The 18,930-nt window shown below is 33.3% G+C and overlaps 1 protein-coding gene across 5 annotated transcripts in view; it reads right to left on the reverse strand.

Annotated features, from left to right (window-relative positions):
- Window positions 1–3,917: 3,917 nt before the first annotated feature.
- Window positions 3,918–18,930, reverse strand: part of PTBP2 (polypyrimidine tract binding protein 2) — an 89,946-nt gene continuing 74,933 nt past the window's right edge. For 2 of the 5 annotated variants that reach the window (XM_032155294.2, XM_032155299.2), the window contains 6 exons: window positions 14,814–14,968; window positions 13,303–13,336; window positions 12,797–12,889; window positions 6,040–6,256; window positions 5,859–5,936; window positions 3,918–5,688 (listed from right to left, as the gene is read on the reverse strand). In XM_032155294.2, coding sequence (XP_032011185.1) covers window positions 5,556–5,688; window positions 5,859–5,936; window positions 6,040–6,256; window positions 12,797–12,889; window positions 13,303–13,336; window positions 14,814–14,968 — 710 coding nt within the window. In that variant the 3' untranslated portion in view covers window positions 3,918–5,555. The remainder of the gene's footprint in view (window positions 5,689–5,858; window positions 5,937–6,039; window positions 6,257–12,796; window positions 12,890–13,302; window positions 13,337–14,813; window positions 14,969–18,930) is intronic. The other 3 variants (XM_032155298.3, XM_032155296.2, XM_032155297.2) reach the window with 3 other exon arrangements.

Consider the following 18,930-nt stretch of genomic DNA (forward strand, 5'->3'; position numbering starts at 1 on the left):
TAATAGTTTAAATTTACGAATAATAGCAGGCCTGTATTTCTTTTGATCAGTATAATACATTGAAGACTGGATTGGAAAGCCAGGGACTTGGATTCTAACTACAGGTAAGTTACAATAAATATGTTGCTAAACTATTCATTTGATCTCTGGAACTGTTTATCTTTAAAACAGCAGGTTAAAACTAGATATCCGGGTTCCTTTTCAGTTCAATTATTTCTTGGTATTAACTATGTATCTGCATAACTTAAAATTACTAATGAAGTAATTTCCACACTCAGGAAAAAACTTTGAAGCTGATTTTTATAGAACTGAAAAAATGCATTCTATTGAGTGTTTCTCCAACTTATGTCCAAATGCATCACCTGCCAATCTTGTCAAAATGTAGATTCAGTAGGATCATAGATTGAGTTTCTAGTAAACTCCTTGGTGATACTAATTTGCCACTGGTCTGGTGACTGCATTTTTAATAGTGAGGTTCTAGGATTTGAAGAAAAGTAGTACTGACAAGCTAGGCTAGTCTAGATATTAGAGAAAGCAATTATGACCAGGAATAAAACAACATAAATATATGCCACAAAATTTCTTGATAAAATGTCTGGGATTTGCATTAATAAAGGAGATGAGAATTGGGTGGAGGAAACGAGGAAGATCTAAGTTGCTAACTGAAGCTGACAAGGGTTTGTTATATTCTTCTATTTTTTGTATGTTTGTAATATCTAAAAATGTTAAAATTTTCTGATTCAAAAACCTATACAACATACCGACAATAAACCAAGTGAATGAAAATAGAGATGCCACAGTCTTTCTGTCCATTGAAATGGGAGCAAAGGAGGGAGGAAGAAAAGGGAGAGAAGTGCAAAAAGGGTGATTCTGTGAAGCTACAAAGGGTATGTTTGTATTTAAGGATCTTACACATAATTCAGCTTCTAAAATACCAATGATACAGCTCCTTGTTTATATCTTTAAGAGAAACCTGAGGTCCAAATGACTTATTTCTTAAACACGATTTAAAATCCTTGTTAAAAATTGGTTAAACGTCATGAGATTTGATAAGGGAATTATCAATGTCCAAACAGTCTGTTAAAAATTATAAAGTGTATTTTGAACAATATTGTACTATTTAAACACCCAATATTATATTATTTGCCATTTCTATAACTAGGCAGAACAAGAAACTTAGCCTACAGAATATAGGACAAATTCCTCTTGAAAAGCAACCACTGAATAATAAAATACTAAATTGAAGGTACAATTACCTCTTGGGAAAGAATAAGGTTTGAACTAAGGTCACAAAGAGGTTCATGCGGGATTTCAGTTCATTCTGTAACCTTTTCTTTCAACTAATGTATAATTACGTTTAAACATGGAAAATGTTAGGTAGTGATATAGTTGAGTGAAGTGCATAGGTGTTCATTAGTTTTTTATTTTTCCGCGTATTTGAACAGTTCTTAATGTGAATAATCTAATACTCTGTAACTTTAACATGTACACTTTTATTTTCAAAATCCGAAACTAAAAAATTCAAAGAGACACTATTGAAAATAACAAAGAATAACTATAAAACTAAGGTCTTGGATAATCAATGAATATTACGGTTTAAAAGTAAGAATTTCTGCTGAATTCTTGCCATCAGATTTTCTAGTATACTCAGTTTCACTGAATTCTGTACTTTCTTCTGAATGAAAAAAACGTTTTCAGATTTTGGCTCCATTTTAATATATTAAGACAGCCAGAAAATCCTGTTTGAAGTTCAGAGCTGCTCATGAGAATATGTCTTTCTTCCTTAGCCTTGAAATTCCTGAGTGTTAGAATTACCTTTGTTTCACAGCAACTTTTTTATACATATGAAATCTTAAGTGCAGTCTATAATTAAATAGGTGCATTTTATGATTGGGCTATCAAGTTCAAACAGGAAATATAAAGCTAAATCCATGGTTTCTTTTCATTTGGCTTGGGATGCTCTCTATAACTGCATTTTACATCTTTCTGCTTTATGAAACTAGTAAATAATTTTAAAACATTTAGTATTTCTTTGTAGCAAAAAGATGTTATTAGGATAACATGTATTGTGGATAATGAAGTTTACTGTGGGCAAATCTGGCAGTCTGGGAACTCTGGCATAACAGTTTACTAATTGCATAGCATTCCTTCACTTATCCTATTTGAGCCTCTATAATAATCCTGTGAGGGGAGCAGAGCAGAACTTATTGCCTCCATTTTACAAATAATATTGAGGCTTTGAAAAGTGATTTGTCCTTTCCCTAGTAATTATATGGTGATACAAATAGATGTACATGAATGAATTAAGCTAATCACCATAATTTCCCTGTACTAACCTTAACTCTAGGGGCTAAAATGCTTCCAAAGTGTTAATCTCTAATATAATGATTCATTACACTTCCTGGTTAAGGAAAAATTTTCTTTGTTGCTTTCAAATGCTAACATTAAACTGTAGATATCTCTTAAGTAGGTGCTTTAAAACCCATTTCCAAAATACATCTTAATATCAAAAAATAATTTTTCTGATTAAAGTTATTTCTAAATATTCAAGTTAAGACCTCTATTAACAAAGCAGCTAAGTCCTAAGAATACTTCATTGTTAGCTAGTTCACTCTAAGAGGCACAGAGTACTAATATACGACAAACCTGTTATTATTTTTATCTAACATTTAATAAGCAATTCACTATATGCCAAGGCCTGGGTTAATTTAACATACTGAATTAAAAATATTCTAGAATGTCAAAATCCCCCTTTAGTGACTTGGTGCTTTGGAAGGAAGGCTGTATTAGGGCATACTGTAAGAGTATAGGATCTGCTGTAGTCCTTAGGCAGGAAGAGCTGGTTTCTGGTTATCTCCCACTAGGGAGACTGGGAGCTCCCACCAGCTTAGCAACTGCGCAAACTAAGTTCACACACACAGCTCAGGACTTAGTCTCTCCTTCCCAAGGCAATCCCACCCACAATGAGCACCTGAAAAGGTGACAGAACCTACTTTCAAATATTATAACCACCACTAATATGAGAAAAACTTCACCGTGAGAAACTTTGTTCAATTACTGTTCACTAACCCTGGTACTGGTTTTTTAGACTTTAGACTTATCCCATGCTGCTAGAGTTCCTCTGTGCTACAATGTTATTTTAAGAAAAAAACACAGATCACCTAGCTTCCAAATCATCCCAAACTGTTGACTCTAATGGTTCTTCTTCAGATGACAACAGTGACACTAGTGTAAACAAAATTGTTTTACTTATTATATTCTTCTTTCTTGGAGGTAACTGAATTACTACATTAAGTATAGTAAAACATATTTTATGTTCATTTACTTTTTATTATCCTATGTATAAGTTTTACGTAAGTGTGGGATATTTTATAACAGAACAAACCTAAGAAACATGCGTAACTCCAAAGTTATTTGATACCAATGTATCTGTTTAGAAAAACTGACCAAAATATTTTGAATATAAATAGCACCCTAATTCTAACTGTTTAAAAAGTTAAAGTAGTAACATCTTCAGTTGTTAAATGCAAATTACTCTAAGTTTTCAAATACTTGAATGTATATCATCATCCTTCCCACCCAAGGCAAAAGCAGACGATATGCTGCTCTTTCTTCCCAGTAACATGAAGTTCTTTTTGTTAACTCACAAAGTAGTCTAAGATTAGTAAGAAATCTTTAGCAGACACAAAAGATGAAAGATGAAACTGCAGCAAGAGAGCATGGCAAATCCAAAAGATCTATTAGTGCATAAATCTACTGGAAAAAAAAAAACAACAAGAACAAAAGAGATAGAATTAACAAGCTACAATAAAAGTTATGTCTTTAAAGCAGTAGATTATAACAGGGTGGGAAATGTTTAATATGTGTCCTCCTGAAAAGCAGTTACCATCTTTTAAGTTAAAAAAAAACAGCTGGTATATTTTCACAGCATCTAGATTTATTTATGGTATAAAGCCATAGAATTGTAATATTATTACTCCTTTCCCACCCTGGCAGAGAATAAACATGAATTCAGAAGCACAGTGGAGTGAAAACAAAGAAGAGGAGAGAGAAAAGGCAGCAGAGAAAGACAGAAAAGGTGAATATAGAGCTACAGAAGTGTTTATTGAGCATGCTACAGAGGTAAGCAGAGTACACACAAAATGAAATTAAACAACCATCAAACCTCCCAACTTTGTTAGAAAATTAATTTTTAATTGTGCCGCTTTCAAACTATACTGAATTTTACATTTCTAAAGATGTAAAAACTCAACTAATAGAAAATATACATGACCATTCTGTCTACATAGATAACAGAATCTATGAATCTTGAAACTAAGTACATCAATTTCAAAAAGTATTGGTCATTTAAACAGAATCAACAATTCAGATTGACAAGAACTGTTCAAATTAATTTGACCTGTAGATTCTGAGCCATGTTTTTATTAAAGTCAGATCTATTCCTAAATACAAAATATTTTGAAGATTTATTAAAACTGAATATTACAATGCAAGGTAAATTAAGACTAAAGGCACATAAACTTTGGTCCCACCTGGTTGTCAGTTTTAGAAAACTGCCACAAAATTAATCTTCCTGCATATTTTCGCAGTACACTTTCTTTATCTTTGAAAAATACATGCACCAGTTCCTGAACTAGCTAGACCAGTCTGCACATGCTCAGAAATCCACAACCATATTCCAAATCTTAATTACAAACTAAGGATGGCAATATATATTTAAATGCACGTAAGTCATGTCAACTTCAAAAACATCTACGAAAAATATTCAGCCACAAACAAGACATTACTTAGTGCTGACATTTATATGATACGTCCCACAAGAGTGTGTACAAAAAGGTTAAGATTCCACAATGCTTTCCACATAGGGCTCAAACTTACAGAAATCACTTTGTTGTCTTAAGAAATTAATACTCTGCATCTTGTTAATTTTAACTAATGCCTACATTCATAACTGAATCTAGACCAGAATTGTGAGATACAAAAGGCCAATGTCGTTTTCAAAGCAATAAAGCCTAAGGTAGTAAAAACTAAAAATGCTGCTTTATTCTTTCAATATCATGTATCTTATTTGATTAAATAGAAAAAAAGGTGACAAGCCAGTAATTCAAAATAAGTTCCAAGCAGGAGAAACAAAAACTTAACCTTTTTACACACCCCTGCCTAAACATATTTTAATTCCCATATAACAGTGTGCCCTAAACAACCAATTCCTTTTTTCTAGTAAATGCACAATAGCAACACTAGTTTTCCTTTTTAAGGCACGTATGTCAACTAAGTTGAAAGAGAAAAAAAAGCAAAATTAAACTGAAATTTTAAACAGACAAAATGGCTTCCCTATAGAACAGATGAAATATAGCAGTTAACAACTCTGCCTTTACATATGCCATTTCATTTTATAACCAAGGAATGATAACAGCATGGAGAAAAAAAAAAAAAGAAACCCCAAAAAAAACAAAATCAAAAAAAATCAAACTCTGGTCCCCACTTTTCTGAACAGTCAAATAGGTGATGACATTGAACAATGTGATTCACCCCCAATCTTCATCTTCCCGTTTTTAAATTGTTGACTTGGAGAAAGACACTCTCAGATGATGGTTTTCTCCAAGGTTATAATTATGAAGATCAATCAAGGCCTGAATAGCCTCTTCCACTGTTGCCATCTGAAGAAGAGCCATTTTGTGATCTCTTCTGAAACAAAATTACAAAATTAGATACTTCATACAAATTAGAAAGGGCTTATTAAATACTTGAATTTTGGCCATTCCAGAATCAAAAATTTCTGTAAGCAAAAAGAACAAAAACTACTTAAAAAAAAATTTTATCAGGTCACTAATTTAAAGATAAGGAAGCTTGCTTACTGAAAAAACTTAAATGCTTTCACAGTGCCCCCAGTGTTAGCGAACAGTGTTCGTAGATCCTCTTCTGCTACTGATGGACTAGGAAAATTGAATGGGAAGAAAAAGTGAAGATTAATAATAAATTTCATATTTTATCAAAATAGAATTTATCTCCTTAATACACTCTAGCTTATATACTTACGGGATATTAGATAGGTGAAGGGTGGCAGAAGGAGGAAAAATGTTTTGAAAATTTTTGGATCCAGGTTTCTTAAAACGATGCAATGGGGAATTACCAAAATCTTTTGTTAGCCCTTGATCATCAAGTCCCTCTCGAGGTAGCTGTACAGTCTGATGTTTAGACAGAGTAACGCGAATAATTTTTCCATACATTTTCTGTCCATTAAGATGATTCATGGCTATAAAAAGAAAGCATGTCTATTAACAAACAATATCAAAGCTCAAAACATAATTCTTTTAAAGTAAGTTTAAAAATTTGAATTTTCTTACGATTTTAAAATAAATCACCAATTTACCATAGCCATTGGTGACAAGACTTAAGTACGTTTTCATTTGTACTTGACAAGGCATTCTGGCAAAAAAGCCAGCTACTTTCATAGAATGAAAATCCAGATTATGAATATCTATCTTCCTCAACAATCCTGCTAACAAATCATATAGTGAGCTATACAAGAAAGAAACTTAATAAGCATCCTTAGCTCTTTTTCTCCCTTCTGTTACACATCCTAATTGCTAAATATTGTGATAGCCTTCCTCCTAATTATCTCTCAAATTCACGATCTATTTCTCGACTTTTCACTGCCATTATTTTTTATCTGGATAACTTAGTCTCGTATTTGTCTTCCTGTTGGATATTTTTCTCCAATCCATTTTCTATACAGCAGCTTGATGACCTTCATAAATTACAAATCTGATCATGTCAATACCTGCCTAAAACCCTTAAGGACAAAGTCGAAACTCATTCTTTAACATGGCTTATACCTTTCCCAGTCTGTACAGGTTGAGTATCCTTAATGCAGAAATCTGAAATCTGAAATGTTCCAAAATCCAAAGCTGAGTGCCAACATGATGCTCAAGGGAAATGCTCATTGGAGCATTTCAGATTCGGGAAGCTCAATTGGTATAATGCAAATATTCCAAAATCCAAACCTTTGTCTCTACCCCAGAACGTACTGCAGTGTGTGAAAATAGAACGTTACATGACTATTTCTTGACATAGCTGCTGGATCATTTTTAAACTAAATGAACTGGTCTGATGCTAGAAACAGTTATATGTTTTATTCACCAGTCAAAATAACTAAAAAAGACCATTTCTAATATGTCATGCACTTTGGCTAAACTGAAGGTCTAAATGACTATAATCAACTAGATAAAAACATTAAAGTATTAACAGTAGATGCTGGGCGCGTTGGCTCACGCCTGTAATCCCTGCACTTTGGGAGGCTGAGGTGGGTGGATCACGAGGTCTAGGAGTTCAAGACCAGCCTGGCCAATATGGTGACACCCCGTCTCTACTAAAAATACAAAAATTAGCTGGGTGTGGTGGCTCGTGCCTGTGGTCCCAGCTACTCAGTAGGCTGAGGCAGAAGAATTGCTTGAACCCAGGAGGCGGAGGTTACATTGAGCTGAGATGGTGCCATGGTGCACTCCAGCCTGGGTGACAGAGTGAGACTCTGTCTCAAAACAAAACAAAAACAAAAACAAACAAAAAACAGTAGAGTTACAGATAAAGACAATGTGGAAGATCAGGAAACTGAGAATAGAACATCCACTTTCAAAGAGTTTCTAATATAAACAGTATACTACAATATACATTTTGACACAGAAGATACAAAGAACTGGTTAAATCCACGAAATCTCATCATACTTACATGTATAATAAACTAATTAAATATAAAACAGATATTAAAAGGATAATGCTGTCAAAATATGAGGTACCATTCAGAAAACAAACAGTAAATTCTTATTTTACCTATAACTTCCTTAAATTTTTCTTATTATGATAACCACTAGCCATTGAACTTACTTCCCTAATTTGTTTAAAAAAATTAAAAAAAAAAAAAAAAGAGTCCACTCTTCCTGATTGTCACTCCAGTGTTATATATTTTAAGTTTTCTCAGATTTTTTGCCAAGGCTAAGCATAGAAAAAAAAACAAAACAATCTTCTCACAAGCCTGAATTTTCTCATTTGTTTCTCACACTGCATTTCACATACTTAATTTCATATACTTGCAAATTTACGCTTACACCTGTAAAACCAATTATCTACAGACAGTACATAAAATCCTTTTACAATAAAACCCACTGAATTATACAATTTTAAAGTTCTATAACTGTTTTAAGTGAACAAACTTTTGTTTAGATAAACTACCTCAGACAAAATGTGCTATTAAGTGTGAGTTTGAGAAATAAAGTGATATAAATAAGTAGACTTAAGGTTGTCAGAAAAAAAGCTGTCTAAATAAAAAGACAGCACAAACAGCAGAGCTTTGAGATAATGGAGGGAAGGAATAAGAAAATAACAAGTCCCAGGCATAGTAACTGCATACATAACAGATGAGTGATAGATGAATGGGATTAAAATAAAGCAAAATAACCAAACAGCTACCTCAAGAAGTAGCCAGGTAACGAGAGAGTTCTAGCCAGCTGATTGCTGACAATAGGATCTGAAGTGATCTAAAGGGGAAGGGGGAGGATAATTAGAATACCAAAATTTTTAAGTAAAAAAGAAAACAAAAGCTTTGTCAAAAACTGAAAGTACACAATGAGTAAACAGAGCAGAAGGAAACTACCTGAATTACTAATTTTAAATGAATAAAATTTTAAACAATGTGAATCTTACACTTTGAAGTCTCCTATTCCAAGAAACATGGCATAAATGGACAAGGCAATAATAAAGGAAAAAGTCAACGTTTCACAACTGAAATGGCATTTTTGATTGAATATAATTTTTCACCTTTCCCTTAATCCATCTATGAAGAAAATATTAATGAATAATAAAAATTTTAAAAGACCTCAAGAAATTTACAGACATAGGTGGTGTTTATATTATGTGGAAACTGGAGCTTTATCAATGGTTCTCCCCTTTATAATTCAAAAAATATTTCTTTGTGTTACCACTCTCATTTTTTAATCAATCTTTAGATGTTTGTTTGTTTTTTTAGTCTTTTCAAAGAATCCAGCTTGTGGCATGTTTTTTTCTCTCAACTGTCTTTTATACCATTGATTTCTAGTCTTGTCTTTAATATCTCCTTCCCTGGGGGTAACACTGTTATTCTTAAAGTTAAAACTTCCCGTCAAGACATCTCTTTCACTGTACCACATGTATCTAATTTGTATATAGTACTTTATCGCTTAATTTTAAGTATTTTTATATTCCCATTAAAATAACTTCTGTCTGGGCAACATAGTGAGAACTCATCTCTACAGAAAAAAAAAAATGATAATAAATTAGCTGGGCAGGTGGTGCATGCTTTTAGTCCTAGCTACTTGGGAGGCTTAAATGCAAGGACTGCTTGAGCCTGGGAAGTCGAGGCTGCACTGAGCCACAATAGCACCACTGCACTCCACCCTGGGGGACAGAGCAAGACCCTGTCTCAAAAACAAACAAACTTTTGACTCATGCAATACTGAGACTTATTTTTAAATCTCAGGATACAGATTTTATATGTATCTTTTTGTTATTAATTCTAACTTACTTGTGCAATAGTCAGAGAATGAGGTCTGTATGATACTCTTTGAAATTAGCTGAAGCTTGCTTTATGGTTTAGTATGTGACTGATTTTTCAAAAATGTTCCATATGCGTTTAAAAACTGTGTTGGATGCATAACTTCGACACATAATTCTGTTAAGGTAATTGTATCGTATCATTTGTATCTTTGTTGATTTTGTCTTTTTTTCGGTCAGTCCGACATGTAATTCAGAAAGGTGAATTGAAATCCACCACTATAACAGATTTGCTCAAGTCTACCTGTAGTTCTATCCACTTATTATTTATATATTTTGAGGCTATTTCACTAGGCACACATATACATGAACTGTTGAATCTTTCTAGTGAACTAAATCCTTTATCAATTCTCTGTCTTAATAAAGGTATTTAAGTTTTGTTTTGCTTACTACCTGCCCAGTATATTAGCATCTCTTTACATCCTTTTCCTTTCAATCTTTCATATCCTTCTGCTTCACATGTCTCTTGTAAAAAGTATATAGGTACTTTTCAAATACCAAGTTTGACAATCTTTTTAGCTGAAAAATTTATTCCTTTACATTTTTCACTATTATTGATGCATCAGAATTTGATTCTACCATAATTTTTAATTTTTCCCCGTATAATTTGCTGTCTCCCTCTCCTTCCCTTGTTTTGTTTTGGAGGGTAAAATCTCTCTTTTATGAAAACAGCAATACCCCAAAGTGTGGCAATTACTCATTACTCCTAACAGTGGAAGTGAAAACCAATATATACAAAAATTGTTCAAGTAACATAACACCAGAATGATTTCCACTCACTTTACAGAACACTTTGATATAATTTTGTAAAGTATAGGCTTATTATAAACAAGAACTAAGTTTACTTTTGAGATGGCAGCTATATATTAAAAGCAGGCATTTAAAAAAATAGTTCTTGAAACATGAACTAGAGAAACTAAATTATTTTACTATGAATAAACTATTTGGCATTTTGTTAGAATTTATTTTAATCTTTGGAGATCAATATACTATTTTTAAAGATGAGAATTTACAAATTACACAATTATTACCCAATAATACTCTAAGAATAATTCTAAGAGTATTAATCTTTGAAAACATCTTAATGTTTGCAAATTTTAAAATTCTGGTCTGAAACAATTTAACATGGCCTGTAAGATTTACAATTCCATTCACATTTAAACATTACTAAGTATCTCTTAATATTCCTTACATTTTTCCCATGTTACCTCTTAAGCATAAAGACATCTGCCTACAACACAAAGTAATGAATACTCACAAACAGAGTCCCCTTGAAAACCAAAAATAATAAGAATAGAGTACAGAAACAAAAAAATGTTTTGGCCTCATTTATTTGTTCTCAATAGTACACCATAGAGTTTTGTGTGGGGTGTGTGTGTGTGTGTGTGTGTGTTTTAAAGGAAGTGATGGTGTCAGTACATATTTTTATGGTCACACAGTTCAAGAAAGCAAAATCTACCTAGCAGCAATGAGAAATGATTAATTATTTACCACTACAGATAGTCCAAAAGTTATAAGCCCTACTAGCAAGTCAAAACTTCAGTGACAATACCTTACAAAATTGGGGATAAATGATTTACAAATTTAAATACTATTAACTGAACTGTGTCCTCCCCAAATTTGTATGTTGAAGTCCTAACCCCCAATGTAACTGTACTTAAAAACAGGACCTTCAAGGAGGTAATTAAGGTTAAATGTGGTCATTAAGGGTAGAGCCCTGATTCAACAGGACTAGTATCCTTATAAGGGGAAGAGACTCTTAACATGCTTGCACAGTGGAAAGGCCACACGAGAACACATGGGGAAGATGGTTGGCTGCAAGCCAGGAGAGACCTCACCAGAAACAATCTGCTAGCAATTTCATCTGTGACTTCTAGACCCCAAAGTTTTATTTCTCAAAACTTCGAGGAAATACATTTTTGTTGTTTCATCTACTCAGTCTATGGTATTTTGGTTACAGCAGCCCAAGCAGACAAGTATGGCAAAAAATTAAAATATTACTTAAAAGTCTTTACATAAAACAAAAACTATCCGGAAGATCTGAGGTAATTCTACCACAGGTAATTATCAACCATAAAGACTATGCATCCCTTATTTAAATGACACAATGCCACCCACACCTCAAACAATTAGGGGGAAAAAATGACATATTTGAGAACACTCTGATTATGAAGTACTGTTAAGCGCTACTTACAACATATATGAAAGCAACAGCAATGACTATTCCAACCAGAGTACAGAAGTGCACACAGAGAAAGAGGAAAATATATACTAAGTATCTTGACATAATCAGCACTTGCATATCTCTTTAAGACACATACCACCATTTTTAAAATGGAGAGCCAGATGGATAGTTTTATACCTCATCTGAGTTGCTAAGACTATTGCCAAGAAACACTAAAATTCAAACCTATTATGTGTTTGAAATTCAAAATTTTCTATGTGATGCCAAAGGCCAAAATTGGTCTAGTATAACAAGCTGTTCATCTCTGAGCAAAAATACACTCGTTCTTACACCAAAAATGGTAAATTTACAAATTAACAATGCGAATACAATCAGTCTGAAGCACCATTATCCCTGAATCTCAATGAACAGAACTGTAAGAACATCCTGGCATTTACAGTCAATCACTGGTGTGAATGTGCAGGTGTGTTCTAGATTTATGTATTCGACTATGTACGAAGACAAACGACATAAGTTTAAATTAAGTAATGATATAAAGTGTAACTTGACTAAAGTACCTTTTAAGATTCCCAAAGGGATTAACAACAGTGTTTTTAGCACAAGCTTTTCATTTTGTAAGAACCTGGTATCGCAAGACTTTAGAAGAATTAAAATAACATGGCATTAAGAAGGATTCTATGGACTATATGAACAGTTAGCCTCTATTAACAAGGAGTAGCTAGAATAAAAATCACTATGAATCTTCAATATAAATGATACAATTCTCATGTAAAACTATTATTACAATTTTGAAGCTAAAATCTTTTCCTATTACGAGTGCATTTGAAAAACAGTAGGAGGATAGCAGAAAAATACAAGTATGTTCATCACATACAACTATTCACATTAAAATGACATTTTGAGCCCTGGCCATTAAAATAAATAATTTCTTACTGATGAAAAGGAGTTTATTTTTATTCACAGATTCACATTATGCATTTGAAAGCAGAAGTGAAGATGTATAGATAAAACATAGTTTAATCTTACCAAGTTGTGATTGGTTTCCATCAGCCATCTGTATTAGAGCACTGTCTTTCTTATTGTACAAAATCTTCACACGCTGCACATCTCCATAAACACCTTTTTTGGAGCCACAGAGAGGTAATCCAAAAATGGAATTAATTTTACGTGAAAGTCACCTAAAGATTATCTTTCTGACATATCAATGAAACATTCAGACATCAACATGATCACTCAATCTCATCATTCTCACAAATGAATAAAGAAGATCAAGATTTTGAACAGTGAATTTTGAAAAGAATAATTTTTGATAAACCCTCAAAGCTATGTGAATGATATTAAATTAAAGACCATGCAAAATAAATTAGCATGCATTAAAACAAATTTTGTGTCTATGGAGAGTTTTAAATAGCAAAGAAAAATAGCAAAAGATTTACTATTCAACTTTAAGCCAAAGTGCTAGCTACAAATAAGAATTAAGGTGAAACAAAAATCAAATCAATAATAAAAGTATAGTGCTAACAATAACATACCGAAGAGGGTAAACAGACTTTGGGGCGTAACCATCTTTAGAAGGAGAGAAGAGCAAGCAGCGTAAGACAAGAAGAGAGAAGAGTCGAGGAAGAGCGGAGATGAACAGATCATCCATAACGAAGGGTGGTTCCCGCAGAATGGTGAGGTGGTCATGGATCATGGTTCAAGGCGGTTAATTGGGGCAAGTTGGTCCGAGGAACATTTGTTCAAGCACAGAAGCATGAACATAGGGAATGGAGACAGGGAATGAAGACAAGGACAAGGAAAATAAAGGATAAGACAGGGAAGGGAATGGGCATTTGGGAAAAGACAAGGAAAGGGAAGGTGAACACACAGGGAAAAGGATGAAATGGGGAAGGGAAACAGCAATGCAGAAGAAAAAAATAAGGAATTGGGGAACAAAAACAAAATAAAATATAGGTCAGTACATAGGAAATGCAGGAATTTGGTCAGAAAATGGTTTATGTACTGTACAAGAAAAACTGAGTAAAATGTAGTCATCCAAGACAAATATGGGTAAAGTACATCTATATCAAAGAGTAAATTACAGCATTTCATCTCAACATAGGGAAGGAAAGCATGCATAGGCATTTTAAACTTTGAACTTTAACTGCATAAGCATGGCTGGTTATGAAATGCAGGCAAAAGTCTTAAAATAAAAACAAAGGCACTCTGATTCAAACATTTTAGCATGCAGAACTGTGAATGATAATAGTATTAAATGGATAAAATAAGCTAATGTTCATATTAACAGAGGCCAATTAAAAATGAAACAAATATTCAAATTAGACATCATAAACCTGATACACTGAGCTTCCCACATTTCATACCAGCTTCCATAGCATTCAAAATAAAATATACCAGACATAAAATGTACAACTAAAGAAAATAACTTAGCAATAAATTTTATTTAACTGGGTGGGGGGGGGGTGGTAAGGAAGGAAGGGGTGGGGGAATAAAGTTTAAAAATATTTTTAGAAGACAATGACTAATAACTGCAAAGAAAAAATTACTAAGAAAGACTGGAAGAGTGCCTCGTCAAGATCTTTGGAAGAACCTTCAAAGAAAAATGTATTAGAGTAGTTCACATAAAATAAGATTTAAAAAAAATGCAATGACACATAAGCATGAAATGAACAAGCAAATAATTAGAAAAGGCAAAGAGCAAAATTGTTTTACAGTTAAATTTGCAAATTAGATCACATTTGCCTTTGAGAACAACAAAAAGATAAGCCAAACTACAGTACTTCACCATATTTTTCTTAGGAAAAATAGGTTAGGTTAAAAATATACATATATAGATATAGATATAAAGAGACATGACTGTTTAAGGAAATAAAGTATTACCTAAACAATACGTAGATTTTATTCAGAAGTAGAAACATACAGAAAATACTTTGACTAATGAATGTACATAAAAAGAAAGGCAAGTGCAAAATGAAATAAACATGAAAAACTTTCACGAATGAAATGGAGTTAAAGAATAAACATTAGAGATTATTTTACTAACCTCTTCATTTAAATTGCTAACCAACAGGACTGTATTGCCACCAGCTGAGACTCCAGGCATACCCACTCGGCCAGCAGCAGCTGCAGCAGCTGCTGCAGCAGCATTTGGAATAGCCAAAGGACTCAGAGCTCCTGGAACAGCTGCAACAGGAAGCCCTAATTTTAAAATAAAGCAAATTTTACGAAACACACACAAGTCGTTTACAAAAACCAATTTAAGCACGATGGCTGCATGGCTTACGGCTGACCATTCCAAATGGTTCCTGAAAGTTAATTTTTATAGTGTTTAGAAAAATTGTTTGCTGATGTGTAGTAAAGAAAAATAATTGATTTCAACAAAACCATTAATTATTTGAACTAAAATACATACCTGTATTATGTTAAAATATCAAATATATAATACTCTATTTCCTCTGGAAAAGCAAACAAAGCATGAAGAATATAATTCCAAGTCACAGGCTTGGAAAATTCACTTCCATGATTTGCAGTAAAAGGCCAAATGTAAAAAAGTATCACTTTCGACATAATGGTAATTCACTTCTTTCCGCAAGTGCTATCTTCTTCATAAACTCACACTTGAAATCAAATAATTACAGCTTATGAAACAAAGGTAGTAGTCTTTCATCTCCTAGAGACAAATCACTCTAAACATCATTATTTAATTCATGCAAATAAAGAAAATCTTAGCAAAATGTGCTTGCCTTCTTAATTATACACTCAAGTAATTATAATGAATACAAGTTCCTTCAACACAACGCTCTCCAGTTGAAAGAACAAGAAACCATCACTATACAACAGATTTTGTCTCAGTATTTTCCTATCCTTTCCCAATCTATGTTATCATTTCCTTCTTATTTTATTGTTCTAGTTTCCAATCTTATTGCTGTCCTACTATCTTTAAGTCACCACATTTTCAGTCATTTATTCTAGACAGAATTCCCTTTTGTGTTAGCACCCTTCATCTACTTTTCAATTACCAATCAACTTGGAATACTTTCATCCCTTAAATTCTTACACACCCAGCTTATTTCTCATAAATACTGGTTCACTCAAGAAACGAATTATATGTTCTTTTTTACCTTCCCAACATAAAGGAACAAACACCCAAACTAAATGAATTTGATTTCATAACATACCTGGGTAGAACAGGCCCTTAACACTCTGGCCCCATAAGTTCACATTTTATTTCTTCTTTCTTTCCAGCTTTCTGGTGCATTTCATAAGAATCTGCTGTTACCTTTGGTTTTAGAGATCTTACTCTTTTAAGTCAAGTTTTTGATCTTTTTACTTTATAGAAACTACTATGACCTTTCATTGGCAATCTGAAGTGCTCTTTAATATTCACAATCCTTAACCTAAGTTTCTGACTTATAAAACTTTCCCCTCCATCTCTTTTTAATTCAGCCTTTATCTCTTCTGAGAACTCTGTCAGTGGCATATGTTTCTCATTTAATACTCTTGCTCTTGATGAGTTTCTTTTCACAGCTTTTTGCCTGTACCTTTTTTTTTAGGCTCTCCTTTTTTCTTACTTTGCTCCCTTTTTTTTACGGCTATATATTTTGTTTTGGAAGATTTCCAACATATACAAAAGTAAAGAGACTAAAATAATGCACCTCTATGTAGCCACCACCCAGCTTTAACAATGATCAACTCATGGCCAATCTCGTTTCATCCCCTTTTATTCTTAAAGTAAATCTCAGAAATTAGGATCCAATTTTAAAATTAAAAATTCTCATGTTTAATACTTACTAATGCACAAGTCTTCAGTGTGACTTTGAATATACCAATGTGGATCTTTTCAACCAAATATTCTACTATATTACTAACTTTTCCATGTTAAATACTATACCTCTCACTATCCTCCCCATAAGTTATTCTCATTTAACATTCAATGGATATGTTCCCTTGTTGTCAAGTATACATTCCTAATTCCTAGGCATGCATTCCTACACACAATAATTTTTTTTCTTGCAGTCTTGAGAAGTGACCTCCTCACCTTGTAATACTATTCGTCAGTATTTTCAGATAGCTCTGACTGAATGCACAGAATATTTGACTAAAGTTGACAATACAATTATTTATTAGTAGCAGAAACTCCAGATGTAGTCATTGTATTGTTGCATCATTCTCCTATTTTCCTGCCTTTAGTTAGCTACCTTTTAGGAAAAACGGTATCTTAAAAATTCTATTAAATTCCATAGTCCATATGAGATCCAACTGATGGCAAACAAACACAAAACCACCAAGTTCAATATGGCATGCAGAAGAAGTTGAGTACCGAGCCTCAAATTCCCTTTTTAACAATAAAAAGCCTGTTTTTAAAAAGTCCATCAAAGATATTTGGACTAGATCTTTGCCACAATAAAAAAATTAAATCACTTTAATTTCTGGTTTCACTTTTAATTCTAACAGGAAGAAGTAATTCTAGGGCCCACTAAGCCAAAAAATCTTAACTGAGGAATTATAGTTACCAAAATTAAAATAATCTAAAAAATCTGATCACTAGCATTTTCTCTGTACATCTCTTGACTCTTATAACCATCTACTGTTAATTAAAATACTCTGTATCTCCTGCTTATTTAACTATAATTGTCTTAAACTTTATCCCACAGTGAAAAAGTTCTCAAACTTTTTGGTCTCAGGCCCCCTTTATAGTCTTAAAAACTATGGAGAATCACAAGGAGTTTTTGTTAATGTGGGTTCTGTTAATGGTTGTTATTTCCGAAATTAAAACCAAAAACTTTTTTTTTTTTTTGAGACGGAGTCTCGCTCTTGTCCCCCAGGCTGGAGTGTAATGGCAAGATTTTGGCTCACTGCAACCTCCACCTCCCGGCTTCAAGTGATTCTCCTGCCTCAGCATCTCGAGTAGCTGAGACTACAGGCACCCGCCACCATGCCCGGCTAATTTTTGTATTTTTAGTAGCGATGGGGTTTCACCATGTTGGCCAGGCTGGTCTTGAACTCCTGACCTCAGGTGATCCGTCCGCCTCAGCCTCCCAAAGTGCTGGGATTACAGGTCTGAGCCACTGCGCCTGGCCAAAACCACGAACGTTTTAAAGCACACAAACACACATACTATTAGCCTTCAGAGTCATACCACTGTATGCTATTATGAGAAAAAGTAAAAAAAAGGCAAAATACATTTTAGTATTACTGTGAAAAGTAATACTAAACTTTGTGGGACCCCTACGAGGATCTCAGGAACTCTCACAATCTCTGGACATTTGTAAAATGCTACCAAATATTCACATGCTTTGTACATATGGAGTGCTCAAAAATTACTAAGGAATTTAAAAGATACATTGACTCACTTCAAATAAAAGAAAATGCTATAATATATGACATATATTTTTTAAAAGAATGCTGAGTTAATTGACACTCCCAAACTTTACAGCTCTCAGTCATCTCCTACTCATTTTTCCCTCTTGAAATATCAGGAAAAATTACAAATTCATAAAATATATAAAAAAATTATCAATCTATTTAAATTCAGTATTGATCTAAACATACCAGCCTAAGGTTAATACTTTATTTTTATGAAAAACTGCTTCATATCTTGAGATACAACCCTACCGTGTCACTATACATTTAAACAATCTAATGAAAATTACTTACCAAAAAAATTTAAAGATGGTTAAAAACATGTTAAAAAGAATTTTAAATATTTAAGACATAATTGTTTTCAAAATACATTTTTTTTTCTTGAAATCTGGGTTTTCCAGTAGAGATAACTTGGTGGTATAATATTGTTTAGAACATCAAGCCTTATCATGGAAAAACAGTAATTGAGAATTAATTAGTTAATAATTAAAATAAATTTATAATGGTAATTGAGAATTAAAAGTCTAGGCTAAAGCTTCCCCACCCTTTATTTTTTGAGGCAAGGTTCGCTCTGTCACCCACACTAGGGTGCAGTGGCATGATCATGGCTCACTGCAGTTTCTATCTTCTGGGCTCAGGCAATCCTCCCACCTCAGCCTACTAAGTAGTTGGGACTACAGGCACATGCCACCAGGCATGGCTAATTTTTTTTATTTTTAGTAGAGACTGAGATCTCACTGTGTTGCTCAGGCTGGTCTCAAACTGCTGGCCTCAAGCAATCCTCCCACCTTGACCTC

The sequence above is a fragment of the Hylobates moloch genome, unplaced genomic scaffold, assembly GCF_009828535.3.
Source record: "Hylobates moloch isolate HMO894 unplaced genomic scaffold, HMol_V3 SCAFFOLD_5, whole genome shotgun sequence".
Taxonomy (NCBI): domain Eukaryota; kingdom Metazoa; phylum Chordata; class Mammalia; order Primates; family Hylobatidae; genus Hylobates; species Hylobates moloch.